Here is a 21,824-nt window from a genome sequence, read left to right on the forward strand (position 1 = left end):
TTAAACTTTACCTAAAATCGTGTTGTGATTTTCAACCAGATTGTTATTAAATTTTCTTCGTATCAGATGTAGAGTAGCATATTGAAAATGCCCCTGTCTAGCAATCTGTTGGACTGGGGTTCGTGACCCGTTCAAGCTGGATAGTTCCTTGAAGTGTTTCCAACTGTAATATCCTTGTAAGCTAGGAATAAGAGTTTTGGGGAAGCCTGTAAGTCTACCTGCTGAGTCATCAGCACCCATAGCCTGGCCCTCCCTGGTCCTAATTTGATGGAGAGAGGGCTAGGGCGCTGATCATATGTATACATGATCAGTCTGTAGGGCACTGTTCTATTCCTTACCTCTGCCAGGGGTGACTATAGGTCTAGCTGCTGAATCATCAGTAGCCATTGCCTGGCCCTACTTAGTCCTAGCTTAATAGAGAGGAGACTTGAGTGCTAATTATATGCATATATGATCAGTCTCTAAGACATTGTCCTGTCCCTTACCTCTGCCATTCATGAGTGACCTTTAAACCTTTATGAGAATGTAGTCTAGATTTACAAGATTTTTGTGTTTACTTTTTAATAAAAGATGAGTGGCAGTTACAACGATTTCAAGTCGTAAACGGTGATAATTTCGAATCGTAGACGGTGATAATTTCAAGTCGTAGACGGTGATAATTTCAAATCGTAGACGGTAATAATTTCAAGTCAGAAACGGTGATAATTTCAAGTCGTAGACGGTGATAATTTAAAGTTATAGATTGTGATAATTTCAAATCGTAGACGGTGATAATTTCAAGTCGTAGACGGTGATAAATTAAAGTCGTGAACGGTAATAATTTCAAATCGTAGAGGGTGATAATTTCAAATTGTACACGGTGATAATTTCAAATCGTAGAGGGTGCTAATTTCAAGTCGCAGACGGTGATAATTTCAAATCGTAGACGATGATAATATCAATTCATAAACGGTGATAATTTCAAATCGTAGACGATGATAATATCAATTCATAAACGGTGATAATTTCAAATCGTAGACGATGATAATATCAATTCATAAACGGTGATAATTTCAAATCGTAGACGATGATAATATCAATTCATAAACGGTGATAATTTCAAATCGTAGACGATGATAATATCAAATCATAAACGGTGATAATTTCAAATCGTAGACGATGATAATATCAAATCATAAACGGTGATAATTTCAAATCGTAGACGATGATAATATCAAATCATAAACGGTGATAATTTCAAATCGTAGACGATGATAATATCAAATCATAAACGGTGATAATTTCAAATCGTAGACGATGATAATATCAAATCATAAACGGTGATAATTTCAAATCGTAGACGATGATATCAAATCATAAACGGTGATAATTTCAAGTCGTAGACGGTGATAATTTCAAATCATAAACGGTGATAATTTCAAGTCGTAAACGGCGATAATTTCAAATCGTAAGTAAGAAGAAATGACAGCCAATATGCATAACAAAATCACCTGTCTACAAGAAGACAGATGGAAAGTCAACGGAGATATTTATTCTGTAAAGTCCTGAGGAGAATCTTCTGAATTTTCCAAGAGAGAGAGAGAGAGAGAGAGAGAGAGAGATAGAGAGAGAGTGTTTATCGAGGATTTCTTCGTTCTCGACTATCCTATTCTGTTGCTCAAAGTTATTCGACTTCAAATGGAAAACAATATTTAAGTTACAAGACAGGGGTCTCTCTCTCTCTCTCTCTCTCTCTCTCTCTCTCTCTCTCTCTCTGAAGAAATTAAAACAACTTAAAATCAATCAGCGTGATTTAATTATTAATTAGCATTGAGAATGGGGTGTCCTATATACCCACTATCTCTCTCTCTCTCTCTCTCTCTCTCTCTCTCTCTCTCTCTCTCTCTCTGAATTACATTGAAAAAATAAAATAGTGTTTTCCTCTAACAATCAATACATCGGTCTCAACCACATTCTCTCTTTACCTGGTCACTCATGGATGAGCCTCTGTGCGAGAAACTTCCACGAGAGGCTCATCAGTCATGTATCGAATTCCTCAATAAATTTAGCGCTATTTAGCCTAATATTGCTCGCACTCTAACTCTTCCTTTATATATATATATATATATATATATATATATATATATATATATATATGTGTGTGTATATATATATATATATATATATATATATATATATATATATATATATATATATATATATATATATATATATATATTTATATGTATATATATATATATGTATATATATTATATAATATATATGAATGTATATAAGATGTATATACATATATATATATATATATATATATATATATATATTATATGATTATATATATAGATATATATATGATTATATATATATATGTATATATATATATATATATATATATATATATATATATATATAAACCCAACAATTGATGTGTATATGGTTAATAACTAATGCATAAAATATGAATTTGTATTTAATTATTTTATAAACAATAATCCTTTAGTAATGGTTGTAACTGAATTAATTTTATTTCTATGTAAACTCATAAGTGTTAGAACTCCATGCAGTTGTTATTCTTTCTCAAAACACAATAGATTAAAAGTCGCTCATGAATGGCAGAAGCAAGGGACAATGACATTGCCCTATCAAGCAGGACAATGCCCCAGAGACTGACCTTATGATCAGTGACCAAGTCCCCTCTCTACCCAAGTTAGGCCCAGGGAGGGCCAGGCAATATTTTTCCTTTCTGTGCAAAATATCAGCAATGTGTGGTATCCTATTGGGAACGTCCCTGCTTGGCAGTCTATTAGACGAGAGTTCGAAACCCGCTCAAGGTCGATAGTTCCTAGTAGTGTCTATAACCTTACCATCCTTGTGAGCTATGGATAGGGGCTTTGTATAAAGCCTATAGGTCTGCCTGCTGTGTCATCAGCAGCCATTGCCTGGCCCTCCCTGGTCCTAGTTTGATTGAGAGGGGCTTAGGTGCTGATAATATGTGTATATGATCAGTCCCTTGCCTCTGCCATTCATGAGTGACCTTTAAATGGTTGTATCCATGATTTTTTTTATTCATATCACCATTCCATAACAATTATACTAGTCTTTTATGGGCATTTTCCTCATGCAGACATACCTTACAAGACCTGGTCAGCCACTTAGTTCACTTTAACCACTATACCAAGTCGTCTTGCCATCTCGTTTGCATTATTATCAACTTATAGTGACCTAGTATCATTCAACCTCTTGATTGCCACCCACCATGGTCTTCAACAGTCACTTCCATAACTTGGCCACAGCTGGAATAAAACTTCTAGAATACCGTGTAATATCATGATTGAGAAGGATTATGTACTGTAAAGTTCGAGGATAAGATCGTAAGAGTTATGAAGTAAAATTGTTCTGCGAGAGAGAGAGAGAGAGAGAGAGAGAGAGAGAGAGATTCCAGTATTCTGATGCGATGGTTCATGCTGACTGTAATCAGGAATTGACATATATATTGTTAATTCGGGAGCCATTTTACTTTCCTCCTATCATCTATTTATTTCCTATCGTTTCAATTTTAATGAATTATGGATATCTCAAAAGCCTTTACTAATACTAATAAGGATATTGCCATGTCCCAACAAAATTAACGTATTATAGTATCTATTCATTGGTGACTTACATATTCATCGGTTGTGGTGGCCGATGTGGTAACGTCCCTGACTGGTGAACGCCAGACTGGGATTTGAGTCCCGCTCAAACTCGTTAGTTTCCTTAGACGCTAAGGATGGTGGCTTTGGGGGAGCCTTTAGGTCTATCTGCTGAGACATCAGCAGCCAAGCCTTTAGGTCTGTCTGCTGAGACATCAACAGCCATTGCCTGGCCTTCCCTGGTCCTAGCTTGGTGGAGAGGGGGCATGGGCGCTGATCATATGCGTATATGGTCAGTCTCTAGGGCATTGTCCTGCTCGATAGGGCAATGTCACTTTCCCTTGCCCCTACCATTCATGAGCGGCCTTCAAACCTTTAAACAGCTATTGTCACAATAATTGCAAACACTCATTTGATTGAGATGAGATCCAGAGAGATGGGAACGTAATCCAGCATTGGGTGACTCACAGCTTAGCTAGATCAATAAACAGTCAATTGCCCTTTGGGAAGAAGAATTCTACGAAAACATGGAAATTACCTCCAGTTCCATCGCCTCTATTTTGTCTCCTTGTTGATTGTATACAAACAAGTAAGGGAAGATCAATTTTAGTATTTTCATTCCAAGGGCGTCTATCCTGAAGATTCTCTAGGTTATATGGTAACACTCTGTACATATGATGACTTTTTGGCAAATATAGTCTGTTATATGGCAATATTTTTTAGCTATATTTGATAGTTTAATGTAGCTATTTATTTACATTTCTAAAGAATCCTATCTATTGTCCGTAGGAAACATATATTCCACATTTTTTGCAAAATTATGCAAAAATGTTGCAATTGCATAATTTATGTTTTTCAAAAAATTTAACATGATACAAGAGGTTTGGACTTATCTGTTGCACTTGAATGATTTATGTTTTGCAGAAAATGTAACTCATTATGGACTTAGTTGGACTTATCAGTCAAGAAGTTCAAACAAGGACCGAAAATAGAACTATTATACGTTAGAAAATTATATATCAGTCACTTGTAAGTTGTATTTTCCTTAAATCTACTTAGACTATACTATAGTCCATTTCTTTTAGCGATGCATATTTGCACCGACTCGCAGCGGTGCCCTTTTAGCTCGGAAAAGTTTCCGGATCGCTGATTGGTTGGACGAGACAATTCCAACCAATCAGCGATCACGAAACTTTTCCGAGCTAAAAGGGCACCGCTGCGAGTCGGTGCAAATGTGCATCGCTAAAAGAAATGGACTATAGAGACTTAGTCAAATCAATAAGTCACTTCATTGGGCCTTAGAACCCTTGAAGGAGATTATTAAAACGACTGTCATGGAAGTCAAATTATAATGTCCACCCTTATTAAAGGTTGTAGATGACCTTACATTAAAATGAAAGGATTTTAAATCACTAAGTTGCCGTTATTTCATCTGCTTATGACCTTATTTTCTGAAATGTTAGTTTCAGCTGACCATTTTATCTTTGAGTTTATAGAGAAAAATAGTTTTGGCCTTCGGGAACTTCAAAACTTCATTTGCAGCTTATTTTATTTATCGTTTTACTAAGAAAATGTTTCTCTCTATTCGAAAGCTTTTCACGAATTGAATTAGAAAGATTCAGCGCCAATTTGTAACGTGTAAGTTATTCGTTTGCCATTTGTGTTTATTTTCCAAATCTTCTAGAAGCCAAGCATTCAATTTTCCGTATCTCACTTCAGCTTCTACTAACCCCCCCCCCCCCTCCCCTCCTCCTCCTTCCACTTCTACTAACCCCCCCCCCCCTCTCCCCCGCGCAGCAAACGCAATGCACACACAATTAATGTAAAGTTTCTCTCATCTCACCAATGTATTGATCTTCATCCCTCTTTCAAGTATAATAAATTATGGAAACGACTGATCAGATTGACAGTAGGATTCTGCATAAGTAGCCTGCCTTTTGTTTCACTATTTGATTTGATATATTGACTTTCGCTCATGTAATAAGGCACTGGGGCCAAGGAGGTCATTCAGCTACCAGGTGCAGCAGTGTTAAACCTAAAGTAAATGTTATGTGTGGTTAAATAGCAAGATAAAAGAAGGCAAGCGGAAATGGGTGTAATGTGTAAGACTAAACCCCTTCACTTATTACCTCCGCTAACAAAGTTAAAAGGAGGTTATGTTTTACCCTTGTTTGTGTGTTTGTTTGTTTGTGAACAGCTTCCTGACCACAATTTTTAATCGTAGAGTAAGGAAACTTACAAGGACTAACTGATATGTAAAAAGCTAGACATTCTTAAATTCTGGAAGGTCAAGGACACGGTCAAGCAAATTGTCCAGTTCACACAATCAACCATACGTTTGCACATCGTGGTCACAGAAACTTCAAACTTGGTTCATATTTGAGTGTATAAAAATCCACGTCAATTAATACATGTTTAGGTCAAAGGTCAAGGTCAAGGTCAAGGTCGATAAATAAGCTGCTGCAGCGAAGGTCTGTCCTCTACTGAGTGCCCCTCTAGTGTCAGTGAGCATTTGCATGTCTCAATAAATCCCTGAAAATTAATCAAGGCAAAATGGAAACCAATAATTATCATATTCGAGAATTTGCAGGTGATAGAATAAATTTTGAGTAGAAAGAAATCTCTTCATGTTAGGTCAGTATTTTATTATTTAATTAATTTTCACATTCAATAATCTGACATTTTTTTTTTTGGAAGCAGAAGCAACTCCCACCTTAGACTTACATATTTACAATTGGGAGCGCAACTGTTTCCTTGAATTACTGAAAAATACAGTGAGAAATTAATAGACAATAGATAAACTAAGAAAATGCAATCTTTCCAACACTTAGTTTACAATAGAAATAAATTTTGACTTATACTACAGTAGCCTTAATTATTCAGATTCATAATTTTTCACCATGTTATGGAATATTGCTCTTGTACACATGTAAGCGCATCATATCAGTGAGAACTTCAAGCATTCGCAAAACTGACTTTGAAGTATTATTGTTCTGATGAGCCTCATCAACAAGAGTTCTGATTTCCTTCACAAAAGAGGTTCCGGTTAATCCCTTTGACTCTTCAGATCCCGTTGTCATATTTGGGTCACCTACTGTAGCGCCATCTGTTCCTTGCAAGTGGCGACACTGCAGCTCGGCGTTATGTGGCCCAACCTTCTCACATCTTCTAAAGTGATTCTCAAGAAGGTCCCTTTCTTCCGGATACTGTATGGGAAGCACCGAAATGCCGTTGATGTGTAGTTCGTGTTTCATGAATAAGCACAAGGCAAGCGTACACCTTGCACGTCTGCATGCTCTGGAGTGTTTACTAAAAACCTTGACGTAAGTGTTCCACACACTGCAGCGATGGCGGAATATATAAATATGAGCATATGCAGCCTTCAAAGTTTTACATTTTTCAGAGCATCCTAAACCATGACAAGATTCCTGGTGATGTAGAAGCTGATTTACAGAATCAGGAGTGCTTCTGGTAAGTTCTTTAAGTGCTTGAGTCACTGAGCAAGGAAAAACCTCTGGGTTGTCACTAGAGCAGTGGGATAAGGGTTGCTCAGATGAATACACTGCTGCAGGATTCTCTTCATATAGAGCAGCTTCTAACCGGCAAGCAATTTCTGTCTCACTTAAAGGGGGTCCAATGTCCTTTAACAGATGTCGAGCAGTTTGTAAAACTGAATTTACTGCCTGTTTTTGGCATGGGTCAGGTGAAAGGGGCTTATATGCTTTGTGACTGTTGACCCAACTTGCATAATGAGTTTTTGCATCTGAGGTAGGGGAAATATTGCACATGTTTATTCTAGAAGTCATGAGTTGCAGTTTTGGAAGACTATCGCCCGTTCTAGAATAGTCTTGTATATTCTGGAGTTTAGAAATACCAGCATGTGTATTTCTGAGCTCATTGTTCTTTTTACTTGGGGCATCTCTTATCCTTCTTGTATATGGACTCCTAGAATTTGCAAAAGTCTCCGTCATTTTTGCCTCTTGCCCATCTCTCTGAAGATTATATTGCCTAACAGGATCCCGAATAAAAGCGTTGTTAAAATCAGGCACCTGGGTATCTTGCTCATTGAATTCAGAGAATAGTCCTTTCTTTCTGTGCGTATACCTGCGTTTGTGTTTTATGTTCTGCTGCTTAGGGTCACCTTTATCATTGCTTAAACTTTTTCTAATGTCTTCATCCCAAACTTTTCTCATCCTTTTATTCATATTCTGGTTGATGGCAGTCTGATTTAAATATTTTTCCTGGTGAACTGAAGTATCATTTAAGACATTATCTAAAACTGTAATCACTTCAGGCACATGAAAAGAGTTCAGTCCCTGAGACTGCTTGGGTAAATTAATGATAGAAGAAGCATCCATAGCTTTCCTTTTCTCCCTCCAGTCTATTAGTCCATTCTTTTGTGCACTGTAATAGTCTGAAGGACTACTAAGACCTGGAAATGTGATGTTAGACTCCAGTGATTTTTGGTAATGGAGGTTATTAAACCTAATTTTACTTGCCTCTGAAATTTCATTTGAGATGTAATCATCTACATCCATGTCTGGTAAGACAGCTTCCATAATTTTCCTAATTTTCTCAGAGCCATAAACAGGACTGTTATTCTGAACACCATTCGTTTGAGTGTTGGTTTTCGACTGATCCATAAAGAATCCATTCTCCTCACCACTGATTGGTTCCTCTTTGATTATCTTCATTAGTGGTGAGATGCTCGTGTTAGGTGATATCTTGGCAGTTGGGCTTGCTTGCTCTGAGGATGATATTGGTTTATCCTTAAGATTCTCTGGGTGATAGCTTCCCTCAGAATTTATTGGTTTTATGACTGGAGCCCCTTGATGAGTTGGTGTACTTCCTTGTAAAGAGGTTTCCTTCAGCTGTTGTCTCTTAGCTGGGGTGATATGTGGACCTTTCAGGGGTGGAATGCTAGTTTTGGGTCTTCTAATAGGGCCCGTACCATTCACTTGTGGAAGGGGCATTTTAAGAGAATGATAAGTGGGAACTGGCTGCTGGTTGTGCCTCACTATAGGGATTTTGAGTGGAGACATTGCTGGAGGGAGAGTAGTGTCATCAAGAGTCAGAGGTAATCTCATTGGATGAACTCCAGGTGGAGATAAAGTTTGAACTTGCACAGGGGTAAAGTTAAGCTGTTGGACAGCGGGATTTGAGTTTGGGAGAATATATGACATATTAGGATTGATGTTAAGGGGTGGATTAACATTTACTGGGCTGGGGCGTAAGTTCATATTTTGCTTGAGGTTCGGGACCCCGAAAGGCTCATAAGGTGGGGAGCCCATTGGCGGCATCACTTGTAATGCCACACAAGGAAAACCTTGGTAGTTGAAGATGCTATTTACAGGGGGACTGCAAACTACAGTATTAATGTTTGGCTGAGTCACAATCACAGCCTGGGGAGAAGAGTATATACCATTGTAATGTTTAGATCGAGGGTTTTGAGGGTTCGTTGAATGGGATGGCATTGTTGGTACTGAAGGAGTGGAATTAACATTGGGCTTCTTGACCAATTCTAGATCTTGATATATGTAAACAGGGTTGTTATTTTGGGTGACTCGCTTTCGTCTGCCTGGGAACTTTCCTCTTATTAGCATAGCCATCTGAAAGTAAAAAAAAAACTTATATCAGTCTGTTTGCCTCTTCATAGAGACATCTTAAGAAGAGAAAATATAATCTGCCATTGAATATCAGTCTTTGTTAGATAGCAACTCATATTTCTTATAAACCATATCCTAATTTGTTTCAAAAGTCTTCTGAGTTCTTTGTAAGTTCCCATGCAATGATGAACTCATACGTACTTTGCAAGTGTATTGATCTGCTTACATATCTATCTACAGTACTTTCAAGCTTACTCACGTTTGATTCTGGAATTCGGTCTTCAGGATGGTCCTGAGCATAAGCCCAATCAATGTCCTTTGCGTAGGTTCTTGCACCAGGCATGTCCTTCAAGTTGGCCTCCAGCCATTGTCGAACGATAGAAATTCTGCTCGCCCCGTTTCCAGCAGCAGCATTTTGGTACTTACTATCCGTCTGGGTCGAACTGGAAACCACTTCATCGGTGTGAGTGGGTACGGTCCTGCCCTTCATGTGTTCGGGCACACGAGGCTCATTCGATTCGGGATATTCATCCGGAATAGGAATATCCATCACCTCTATTTCTGACTTCAGTTGTTGTTCCATACAGAACTGAGACATGTCAATTATTATTCCCGAATTGCCTTCAGTGCTTGAGAAATCACAACCCTTGTCTTTGCCAGGTTGAAAATCTTTTGATGGGGATAAGTAAGATGGATCCTCTAGTGTCTTTTCCTTTCTGTAGTCTTTCATATATCGCATGGGATGAGCATCTTTAAAAGAATCATTGGGTACATCTGCGTCTAAACACAACTTGTCTGAAGAGCTGTTTCTTTCTGCACTAACTGACTGGAATCTGTTTGTTTCCGAGATCCGGCCGATGACCAGGTGTTCTTCATTAACCTGCCTCTGAGAAGAATCGATTTCTATTTCAAATTCATCACTTCCTCCCGGATTATTCTCCTGCTGAATCTTACTACGGAGCGTGTAAGGGTTATGCGGGCCATAATCACTCATGGTGGGTCCTTTAGATTTAGAGCGTTCCTCTCCAGAGACACCAGACGTGAAATCTCTCAAGGGTAATTTGTAGGTTTCTCGGCTATGCTTAATACCTTCCTCCACTGAAACCAGTATGGATCCAATTCTGCTGTTCTCAATGACCATTGGAGGTAGCCGGTAAGAGCGGCCTGCCTTTTCTTTGCCCTGGTAAGAACCGTTCACCTTCTCTAGGCCGTGAATCACGTCTGGTCGTTTTGGAGATGAGTTCACTGAAGGTTGGTCAGAATCTTTCAAAGCCACATCTTGGTAAACATAAACCTGGGCACCTTGCTTGCCTAGACGGCGTTTTCTGTTGGGAAATCTGGCTTTCAGAACCTTGCCGAACTGGAAGAAAAGAAAAAAAAAAGTTTAGACTCATTATGAAGTTCTGGTATTTGCAGCAGTGGTAATAATCTATTATACACCTACAGTGGGTGTTTTAGCATGTTTTAAAATCGAACTGGAAGAAAAGAAAAAAGTCTAGACTCTTTTATGTTGTGATTGTTTCAGCAGTGGTAATAATCTATCATACACCTACAGTGGGTGTTTTAGCATGTTTTAAAACCAAACTGGAAGAAAAGAAAAAAGTCTAGACTCTTTAATGTTGTGATTTTTTCAGCAGTGGTAATAATCTATCATATATCTACAGTGGGTGTTTTAGCATGTTTTAAAACCGAACTGCAAGAAAAGAAAAAAGTCTAGACTCTTTTATGTTGTGATTGTTTCAGCAGTGGTAATAATCTATCATACACCTACAGTGGGTGTTTTAGCATGTTTTAAAACCGAACTGGAAGAAAATGAAAAAGTCTAGACTCAAAATGTTGTGATATTTTTTCAGAAGTGTTAATAATCTATTCTATTCTACACCTAGGCCTACTCAGTATGTTAGCAGGTTTTAAACTAAGGCCAAAGGGAATATCATTCTTAAATTACACTTGTTTTTTGTTTATAGTTATTGGAAGATCAAAATAATTTATTAGTAGCCCATTAAATACATGTTGATATTTACCTTTGAAAATGGCTATCAAAATCAGCATAGCAGTAGTTTCTCTTTTCATAGATGTTAAATTTTAGCTTTATATGCTTCATTTAAAGTAAAGAATATCTATTGCAAATCTGGCAAAACAGAAAAAGAAAAAAAAACGTCGTGTAATAACTGTCAATTAAAAGTTTTCACTCCTAATTTTAAAAATTAATTAACACTTATTCGACAGGAATCAAATATGGCCATCTTTAAATTGGTACGTGTATTTTGATAAACAAACTCGAGGGGCACTCAGTAAAGCGCAGATCTCCGCCGCGGCAACTTATTTCTCGACCTTTTGCTCGAGTGTGACCTTGACCTTTGACCTTAACCTTCCAGAATTCATTTATTTCCAGGTTTTTACATAAGTTAACCCTGCAAATTTCATTACTCTACGATTAAAATTGTGGTCAGGAAGCTGTTCACAAACAAACTTTTCGACCTTTTGCTTAACCGTGACCTTGACCTTTGACCTTGATCTTCAAATATTTATTATTTCCAGCTTTTAACGTAACAGTTAACCCTGCAAGTTTCATTACTCTACGATTAAAATTGTTGCCAGGAATCTATTCACAAACACACACGCTGACCTTGACCTTTAACCATGACCTTCCAAAATTCAATCATTTGCAGCTTTTAACATAACAGTTAATCCCTGCAAGTTTCATTATTCTGCTATTAAAATTGTGGCCAGGAAGCTGTTCACAAACAAACAAACACACACAAACAGAGGGTAATACATAACCTCCTTCCAACTTCGTTGGCGGAGATAATAATGTCAGGAATACCAATTGCCAAACTTATATACAAAAGCAAACGCAAGAAAATCAATCAATCAATCACTCAAGCAACGGACGTGGATACGCATTCACTGTGAATGTGGTTACGTAGTCTGTAGATTTAATTTTCAAAAGGGATGGAGCTGAAACAACTGTCTTTGCAAGAAAAACTTCTCGGGTATGATTAAAATTTTAGTAACCACCCCAACGATTTTACTCTCTCTCTCTCTCTCTCTCTCTCTCTCTCTCTCTCTCTCTCTCTCTCTCTACTTTGGGTCACAATTCTTCTTCTTCTTCTTCTTCTTCTTCTTCTTATTATTATTATTATTATTATTATTATTATTACAAGCAAAGCTATAACCCTAGTTGGAAAAGCAAGTTGCTATAAGCCCAAGGGCTCCTCCAATAAATTAGAAATGTTTACTGCTCAAATTTCCAAAGGAAAAATACATGACATTCTGAAAGCATTTTACTCATTTCTAAGTAGCCTAAATAAGCAAGACTTCAATCTCAAAGACCAATGCTTTACAATTGATGAAATGGGGTCTCTAACACAAATTATTATGTTGAAAATCTCAAGTCCCACTTGACAACAGCTAATGTTTCCAACGCCCATGTGTGTCAACTGGTTTTTATAGTCTCTTTAAGCTTAGATAAGGTGAAAGATAACGTTCTATGGTCCATAGTTTTAATTTAGCATTACGGTTCTTCCCCTTACAGTATCCGAGCTAGTCCATATAGGCCTACACGTACGTACATATGTATGAAATGAAATACAAGTTAGTTTTGTAACAATAAGATTTAGAACGGCGTAGTTATCCAGAACGCATCTATAATGACAAAATCTACTTAAATTTTAATGCCTTTAAAAGGTCACTGAAATTCAAGGTCAGTTTGAACCTACCTGACCTATATCCATGTAATATTTTGGATGATCTCTGGTGTAAGCATCGTACAGCTGACACACAGGAGTGTTTGTGCCTGGCTTGTCAACGAGCCTGGTTTTCACCCAAGACTGTGAAACGACTTTCCTTGCAGAGATGTAGGAATATCTGGAATCATGAAAAATAATTGACATAACATAAGATATTACCAGCAGGCAAATTTTCTTTGTGTACAAACTCAAATCTTTTAAATGAATATTGATATCCGTAGGCCTACATAAAATTTGTCGTCCCAATTTTGTTGTTTATGAGAAAAATGAGATAATGAATACAATTTCCGTGCATGGCTTTAGATTTTGAATAAATCAACAATAGAACGATAATTATATGTATATTAATGTAATCAGCTGTGTAGTGTTCATAAAAAGACATTAAACCCAGCATACACACACAAACCTGAAACTAGGCCTAATCCAGTCTTCGAGATTCTCACATATGTGGGTCATCTTGTTTTTGCGAAATTTTTAAGAAATTAAATGGCAAGTGAATCGAAAAAATCACGAAATTGAGATTCGATCCTAAGTTCAATTAAGGAAAAAAAACAATATACAAGTTCCTTGGACATCTGTGAGGACATTATTACTAATTCACTAGGAGTACTACTAAGAGGTTCTGTTTGTGTGGGGAGAAGGAGACCTCTGAAGGGCAATGTTTAATAAGGTATGAGACTAGAAGCAGGTGCCAAGTAATTGATTTACAGAGAGAGAGAGAGAGAGAGAGAGAGAGAGAGAGAGAGAGAGAGAGAGAGAGAGAGAGAGCATTTATAATTTTACAAGCATCTAAAAGTCGATCGTTTCAGAGAGAGAGAGAGAGAGAGAGAGAGAGAGAGAGAGAGAGAGAGAGAGAGAGAGAGAGTGTGCATTTATAATTTTGCAAGCATCTAAAAGTCGATCGTTTCAGAGAGAGAGAGAGAGAGAGAGAGAGAGTGAGAGAGTGAGAGAGAGAGAGAACATTTATAATTTTGCAAGCATCTAAAAGTCGATCGTTTCAGAGAGAGAGAGAGAGAGAGAGAGAGAGAGAGAGAGAGAGAGAGAGTGTGCATTTATAATTTTGCAAGCATCTAAAAGTCGATCGTTTCAGAGAGAGAGAGAGAGAGAGAGAGAGAGAGAGAGAGAGAGAGAGAGAGAGAGAGAGAGAGAGAGAGAGAGAGAGAGTGCATTTATAATTTTGCAAGCATCTAAAAGTCGATCGTTTCAGAGAGAGAGAGAGAGAGAGAGAGAGAGAGAGAGAGAGCATTTTTAATTTTGCAAGCATCTAAAAGTCGATTGTTTCTGCTAAAAAAAAAAAGAAAAAAAAAAAAAAACTTTAAGTACTCGACTCCATCTTGTAAAATTCCTTCTATAATATCAGCCTTGATAAGAAACTGCTTAAATCACTCGGTAATGAATTACCCTCCTTGATCAATTTGATAAACCTTATTCCGAGAAAAGATAATTTCAGATAATTAGCCGCGTGTTCTTGAGAGTTCGAAGAAATTATTTTTTTAAAAATCCCACAAGAGAAAATAACAAAGTTGTATGCAAGAGATTGTTGTTTTCAGATTATCTCTGAAGTGTTATTTTTCGTTAATATATATGATTATATTTTAGTCCTCCTTATATTTAGTTTGAAATTTAAGTAAAAATAAATAATAACGATGGATTCAGATTTTTTTTTTCTTTTTTTCAAATTATCTTGGAATAGGAGGACTAGGCTTATGCTACTTTGCATACATCCAAAATGTATTGATATGGGTTTATCCACCTGTTACATATATGTCAGATGTGATTTAACTTGCTAGTAATAATCATAATAGTAGGCCTACGTGTTTATTTGTTTCTATATATAGTACTACATCTTAGGCCTATGCTATTCATTAACAAAATAAATATTCGCATCTCTGCATCACTGTCATTGCAAGCGTATTCACTTGAATTTATCACATATAAATAAATAAATTGGTTATTGAAGATGAGTTTATAAGCCGTAGGGAAAATCACTCTCGTTAACACCACTTTTAAAATAACTTACTTTGCTTTCCCCATTTTCATGCTGAACTAAAAGATCGTAAAACCAGTTTTTGTGAAGAGCTCGTTTGCCCTTCTTCGATATAACACAATATATAATCCAGCACAGGGATAAAAGGATTCACTTCACCTATTGTACGTGTATACCACCTTAGCCTATGTTAGCTACAATGTTAACAGTTTCGTATTTGCTCCCTTTATGAACTTACGAACGGTACGATTCTTGAACCGGGTGAGATGCTTATATTCGTGCCTGTAACGTTACGGGTACGAATCGTGTTGCAGATTGTGTTTTGCCCTCTAGGGCAGGGTTGCCAGGTTTTCCAGTTGAAAAAAGGCCAACGTCTGATCAACTGCAGCTTTAAAAGGCCAACCTAATAGTAGAAAAAGGCCAAAAATATAGCATTTAAGGCTAACCAATTTCAAAAAGGCCAAATTTAGTTATCTAGCATGAAAAAGGGCCAAATTTGGAGTTTTATGGGCCAGAAAAGGCCAAACTGGCAACCTGCTCTAGGGGACTTGTTGGCCAGGGAAATATTCATTATTATTATTATTATTATTATTATTATTATTACAAGCTGAGCTACAACCCTAGTTTGGAAAAGCAGGATGTTATCAGCCCAAGGACTCCAACTGGGAAAAATAGCCCAGTGAGGAAAGGAAATGAGGGAATAAACAGTACAAGAGAATTAATGAACAATTATTATTATTATTATTATTATTATTATTATTATTATTATTATTATTATTATTAGCTAAGCTACAACACCAGTTAGAAAGGCAAGATGTTATCAGCCCAAGGGCTCCAACAAGGAAAAATAGCCTAGTGAGGAAAGGAGACAAGATGTATAAACTAAATAACCTAATCTAAGAAACTTGAAGAATTGTCTTGTTTTTATAGGTCTTCTCTCAATGGATAATTTGATAATGTAATTGAATAAAGGCCTATAAAGTTTTTATTGAAGAAAATAGTGGAAGCCAGAGATACAGTAATGCTTTCTATAAAAACTACGAAAGAAATATAGGTGGCGTAAAATCAGATCTTAAATACCACTTGTTTGTTTTCCAAAAATATAAATCTTAATTTATTTAGGCCTACGCTTATATTCGCGACAAGCTTTCACAAAATAATCCGTTATAACTTAGACTTGCTATATTCTAATGCTTATACCTACCATTGAAAATATTCTAAATTGATTAAATAAAATACAAATGGTTTCAATCTCAAAGTAAATAAATATATATACCTACTGTAAAAGAAGAATTTTATCTGAATTCTCACGACCACGAGAAGTAACCAAAAAACCGGTCGTGTCAAAAGTGGCTCCTACGCTCACTATGGTGGAGAACAGACTGACTATAACACAGTGCCATTCGATTACTTTCTCCTTCGTTTATTTATACTATTGACTGAAAAAAAAAAATCATTGTCCCCACTCCCGTCCCGGTGAACTTTTCTTCCAGGTTCATTAAAAGTTTAATTCTCTGCCAACGCTTCGAAGAGATAAACTCCCTAGATAGACGTTGCTCTTCTGTGATCGATATTTTTCTTATATACTTTTCGCTTATTTTATATTCTCTGTAAATTAGTCTGTATCGGGGGTAGAGCTCTCTCTCTCTCTCTCTCTCTCTCTCTCTCTCTCTCTCTCTCTCTCTCTCTCTCTCTCTCTCATGTTTATATTACTTATCGCCATCTGTGTTATTTTCATGAAATTATCTGTAATTTAATCTGTAATAGGATAGATTCTCTCTCTCTCTCTCTCTCTCTCTCTCTCTCTCTCTCTCTCTCTCTCTCTCTCTCTCTCTCTCTCTCTCTCTCTCTCTCATGTTTATATTACTTATCGTCATCTGTGTTATTTACATGAAATTATCTGTAATTTAATCTGTAATAGGATAGATCTCTCTCTCTCTCTCTCTCTCTCTCTCTCTCTCTCTCTCTCTCTCTCTCTCTCTCTCTCTCTCTCTCTCTCTCTCTCTCTCTCTCTCTCCTCTCTCTCTCTCTCTCTCTCTCTCACATTAAATTCTATCTCTTTTTATTACTAAATGGAATAGTTTTATTTAATAGTACAATATCTAAGTCTCCGTTTTATAGTTTATTTATGAAATATCTATTTTAATGTTACTATTCTTAATGTTTTATTTTAATTGTTCATTACTACTCATGTAGTTATCAATTTCCTTATTTCCTTTCCTCACTGGGCGGTTTTTCCCTGTTGAAGCCCTTAGGCTTATAGCATCCTTTTCTTCCAACTATGGTTGTAGCTTAGCTAATAATAATAATAATAATAATAATAATAATTTAGGTTTTTGTTTTCTTTTTCATGTTTTGCAATAGATGGCGTTACATTAGTTAAGGTCATATTGAAATGTTCACAAATAGCAAGTCAGCGGTTATGAAAATGGGAAATCTTGTTCTGTTAACATCGAAGAACCATAAAGATTTAGGCCTAGTTCCATCAATAACTTTCAGATAAAATCATAGTAATTATCACACTTATTATTGTTATTATTATTTTATGGTTAATGTTATATTAATAATATTATTATGTTGGTATCATTTTTATTTATTTATTTATTTGTTTATTTATTATTGTTATTATTATTATTATAACTTCCAAATATTTTTACCAGAGGCTTTTCTCCCAAAAGTGTTACCAACATTGGTTTTCTGAATTTGTAGAACTATTTCATCCGAAATTTTATTGGACTAATAGATTACAACCAGAATTCCCTTCTGAAAATAAGACAAAATTGAAAAAAAAAAAAAAAAAAAACAGTAGCAATCATGAAAATTATCAATGAAGTTTTCACTCAGAGGAAATACAGATAAACTGTTTTTTATTTTTGACAGCCATGAAAAACCCTTCTTTGTTCCCTTGTGGCTTACTCCAATTCGGACCTAACTCCTCTAGGCCTATTCCCTGTTCTATAAGACTCATCTAGGCCTACCCACTGTTCTATAATACTCCTTTAGGCCTACTCCTTGTTTTATAAAAAGCCTCTTGCCCTACTCCCTGTCTATAAAACTCTCCTAGGCCTATTCCTTGTTCTATATAATTCATTTAGGCATATTCCCTGTTCCATATAACCCCTCCAGGCCTACTCTCTGTTCTATAAAACTTCTCTAGGCCTATCCCATGTGTTATAAAATAAGACGCATCTAGGCCTACGTACTGTTCTATAGAACTCATCTAGAAATACTCCCTGGTCTCTGAAATCCTCCAGACCTACTCCTTGCTCAATAAAAACTCCTTTAGGCCTACTCCCTGTTCTATAAAACTCGTCTACGCCTATTCTTTTTTTTTATATAAAACTCGTCTAGCCCTACCCGCTGTGTTATAGAACTCCCCTACTCTTCGTTCTTTAAAAGTGATGCAATCTAACAGACAGAAACGTTTTGGAAACCAACTATTTCCTAAAGCTTTTAATCTCCCATTTTATTTGGTAATGCTCTTTGTGTTTCGTCTAGAAGTGTAAGATGACGAATACTGATATATATTCAGTGTAGATATATATTTCACACATGGTTAAATTTCCTTTGAAATATATCCTTTGAACAGTATATTTCCTGCATAATGATTGTTTGGTGTTGAATAAAAAGATTGAATTAGTCTCATTTAATGAGATTCACTAATATTTGATGTTTACTGTACATATTTCGATCAAATTATTTCAGGTTAATGCCGAATCATAGTTTACAGCTGTAAGAATATTCTGTTCTCTCTACATCATAGGAATTTCAAAGCTGATGTGAAAAGGCCCTTGAAGTTATTAAAGTATTTGTTCCGTTGTGAATATCGTAGTTACGAAAAATGTTGCAATACGAAACGTATTATGACTCTAGCGCTGACCTTGAAGGAGAACGAACAGGTTAACATGAAAGGATTCTTTTACGACGCCAGAATCTATCTCTCTCTCTCTCTCTCTCTCTCTCTCTCTCTCTCTCTCTCTCTCTCTCTCTCTCTCTCTCTCTCTCTCTCTCTCTCTCTCTCTCTCTCTAAATCAATAACAACAACAAAACACGCTCGTGTTTTATGCTTAAGAAACACGAATATAAAGATAATCTGTCGTGTTTTCAACTTTCATTTTAACTTCATACCCAATTGAAAATATCTTCATTCAATTCATATTTTTTAGTTATTTGTCTACATTACTAAAATAACTGCTTAATTATGTGTGTCATTATGTTTTCAAATTTAATATTAGTGTCTACTCGAACCCTGTGTCTTGTTGAGCTCTTTGAATCCTTTTTCTTCCATTCCCAGTTCCTTTCTTCCTTCTTGCTATCCAACTTCTAACTTCTACGTCACAGTGTAGGCCTATAGGCCTAACAACTGGGTCATCATCAGCCATTGCTTCGCCCTACCTTGTTGGAACCGTCTTGGCAGCGCTGGGCCCACCCCAGGCTGTTTAATTCCCGGTCATCATCATCATCATCATCATCATCTCCTCATACGTCTATTGGCGCAAAGAGCCTAGGTTAGATATTACCAGTCGTCTCTATTTTCAGCTTTTAAATCAATCTTCTACATTCATCATCTCCCACTTCACGCTTCATAGTCCTTAGCCATGTAGGCCTTGGTTTTCCAACTCTTCTAGTGCCTTGTGGAGCCCAGCTGAACGTTTGGTGAACTAATCTCTCTTGGGGAGTGCGAAGAGCTACTGTTTTGTGGATGACTATTTAGTCGTATGATCTAAAATATGGATAAGTAAAATCTATTATTAGGCTGCGTAATAACAGGTGGGTCTGTCCAACACATTTTCTCTTCCACTGCTTTTGTCGCATATTTTCATTCTATAAGACAGGTACCTACCTTTCACAGCGCGTAAAATCTCATAAGACAAAGAGGAAGTTCTCAGGAAGAATATGTTGATACAGACAAGAGAGTTATACAAAGTGAAGGCAAGACTATACGTAAATAATGAATCGACACTGGAAAAAAAATCGAGAGAGAGAGAGAGAGAGAGAGAGAGAGGAGAGAGAGAGAGAGAGAGAGAGAGAGAGAGAGAGAGAGAGAGAGAGAGATTCTCGAATACTTTAGGGACGAATAGATTTACCAAACGCATATCTTGGTAGTAATCGAAGCATTGATCTAGATTGTTTACCTTAGTCTCTGCTTCAGAAACCCGAAAAGAAAACGGGAAAGTATTTTCTTTTTCTTTTTTAAATTAATTATTTTTGTTGTGACTGTATTTATTTGACTAATAGAAACAACGCATGGATAGTGGTTTTGACCCAGCTGAATATAAACTACAAAGCTCAACATTTTCTCGTGAAATAAAAAAAAAACGTATCGTTTAAAAGTAACTGTTCAACAGTAGGCTACTCTCTCTCTCTCTCTCTCTCTCTCTCTCTCTCTCTCTCTCTCTCTCTCTCTCTCTCTCTCTCTCTCTCTCTCTCTCTCTCTCAAGAGTTAGATGCTTATGAGATCAATGATAATGAATTCGGTTTCTTCACAGCCAAATAGGCCTACCCTTCGAAACCAATTTTTAAAATCATCTCATTCATAACTTACGAAACAAAACTTATTCTTCACGGGGTTCTAAAATAGGCCTACGATGCGAATTATTTTCAAAATCGTCTCCTTCAGAACTTAGAAAACAAAGTATCTTATATTTCATAAGGTTCTAAAATAGGCCTATGATACGAATTATTATCAAAATCAGAGCTTAGAAAATAAAACTTCTTTTTTTCATAATGTTTCAATACACGCAGAAGTGATAGCATAAGTACTTTACCCTCATGTTTCAGATTTCTTGTTTTCCAACAACATTCCATCGCTCTTCAAGCCGGCCGCAAGCTCCAGTGAACTATAACTTCCGGGTAAAATTACTGGAACTTCCGGTGTCCCTTGCCTCAGCAAAGGTCATTATGATATAGTGACCGTTCTTCCTCCGCCGATTTCATTGAGATTAAAAAGGTTGTGATAATTTCAAGGCTTATAATGGCTTTCGAATTAGTGCGTGCTACTCGTCTGAGATGCCGTATTGTATGTATATATATATATATATATATATATATATATATATATATATATATATATATATATATATATATATATATATATATATATATATATAATATATATATATATATATATATATATATATATATATATATATATATATATATATATATATATATATATATATATATATGTGTGTGTGTGTGTGTGTGTGTGTGTGTGTGTGTGTGTTGAGAGAGAGAGAGAGAGAGAGAGAGAGAGAGAGAGAGAGAGAGAGAGAGAGAGAGAGGGAGGGAGTGGAACAGGCTTATGGGTTTGGGGAGTTGTCGAATAATAGATTGTACAGTTTTTTATAATAAAGTAAGAAAACTGCTCCATAATTAGCAGATGTATTTGGCCATTCATTCATTAAAGATAATCGTAATGTTTAGGCCTAAGATATTATATATTTGCTTAAATGCGAATTGTTGGTAGTTGTAATTTTATGTAATTTCCCATTCTCTAGTACTGCTATGGTTGGCAGTTTGGTTGCTGAACGGTTATGTTAATTGTAAGACGCGTTATTAAGGATGACCATACTCTAGAAGCGGTTTTGACAGATGGCCAGAGAACTATTATTATTATTATTATTACTATCCAAGCCACAACCCTAGTTGGAAAAGCAAGATGCTATAAGCCCAGGGGCTCCAACAGGGAAAAATAGCCCAGTGAGGAAAGGAAATAAGGAAATAAATAAATGAAGAGAACAAATTAACAATAAATCATTCTAAAATAAGTAACAACGTCAAAACAGACATATCATATATAAACTATTAACAACAACTATGCGAACATTAATGTCATATTGCTAGTTTGTAG

The 21,824-nt window shown here is 36.3% G+C and overlaps 2 protein-coding genes across 3 annotated transcripts in view; one reads left to right on the forward strand and one right to left on the reverse strand.

The window, feature by feature from the left end:
- Nucleotides 1-21,824, forward strand: part of LOC137629771 (dystrophin-like) — a 69,905-nt gene that overhangs the window by 9,064 nt on the left and 39,017 nt on the right. The window lies entirely within an intron of this gene.
- LOC137629770 (uncharacterized) lies at nt 6,443-16,355 on the reverse strand. Of its 2 annotated transcripts, none has more exons than XM_068361393.1 (4): nt 16,248-16,355; nt 12,955-13,102; nt 9,492-10,592; nt 6,443-9,235 (listed from the first exon to the last, which is right to left on the reverse strand). In XM_068361393.1, the coding sequence occupies exons 2-4, from the start codon at nt 12,967-12,969 to the stop codon at nt 6,530-6,532; spliced, it is 3,822 nt and encodes a 1,273-aa protein (XP_068217494.1). In that variant the 5' UTR covers nt 12,970-13,102; nt 16,248-16,355; the 3' UTR covers nt 6,443-6,529. The 2 variants fall into 2 exon arrangements, with proteins under 2 accessions (XP_068217494.1, XP_068217493.1); XM_068361392.1 differs by lacking the exon at nt 16,248-16,355 and adding an exon at nt 15,005-15,154.

Source organism: Palaemon carinicauda, chromosome 37, assembly GCF_036898095.1.
Source record: "Palaemon carinicauda isolate YSFRI2023 chromosome 37, ASM3689809v2, whole genome shotgun sequence".
In the NCBI taxonomy this organism is placed as follows: domain Eukaryota; kingdom Metazoa; phylum Arthropoda; class Malacostraca; order Decapoda; family Palaemonidae; genus Palaemon; species Palaemon carinicauda.

What these genes read in the sequence shown, in the direction of transcription:
- LOC137629770 (XM_068361392.1), bottom strand. Translation starts at nt 15,024, where the DNA reads ATGAAAATGGGGAAAGCAAA. An exon ending in ATTACATGGATATAGGTCAG is followed by an intron (nt 10,593 to 12,954) that starts GTAGGTTCAAAC and finishes CTTTTCTTCCAG; the next exon opens with TTCGGCAAGGTTCTGAAAGC. An exon ending in ACCGAATTCCAGAATCAAAC is followed by an intron (nt 9,236 to 9,491) that starts GTGAGTAAGCTT and finishes TTTTACTTTCAG; the next exon opens with ATGGCTATGCTAATAAGAGG.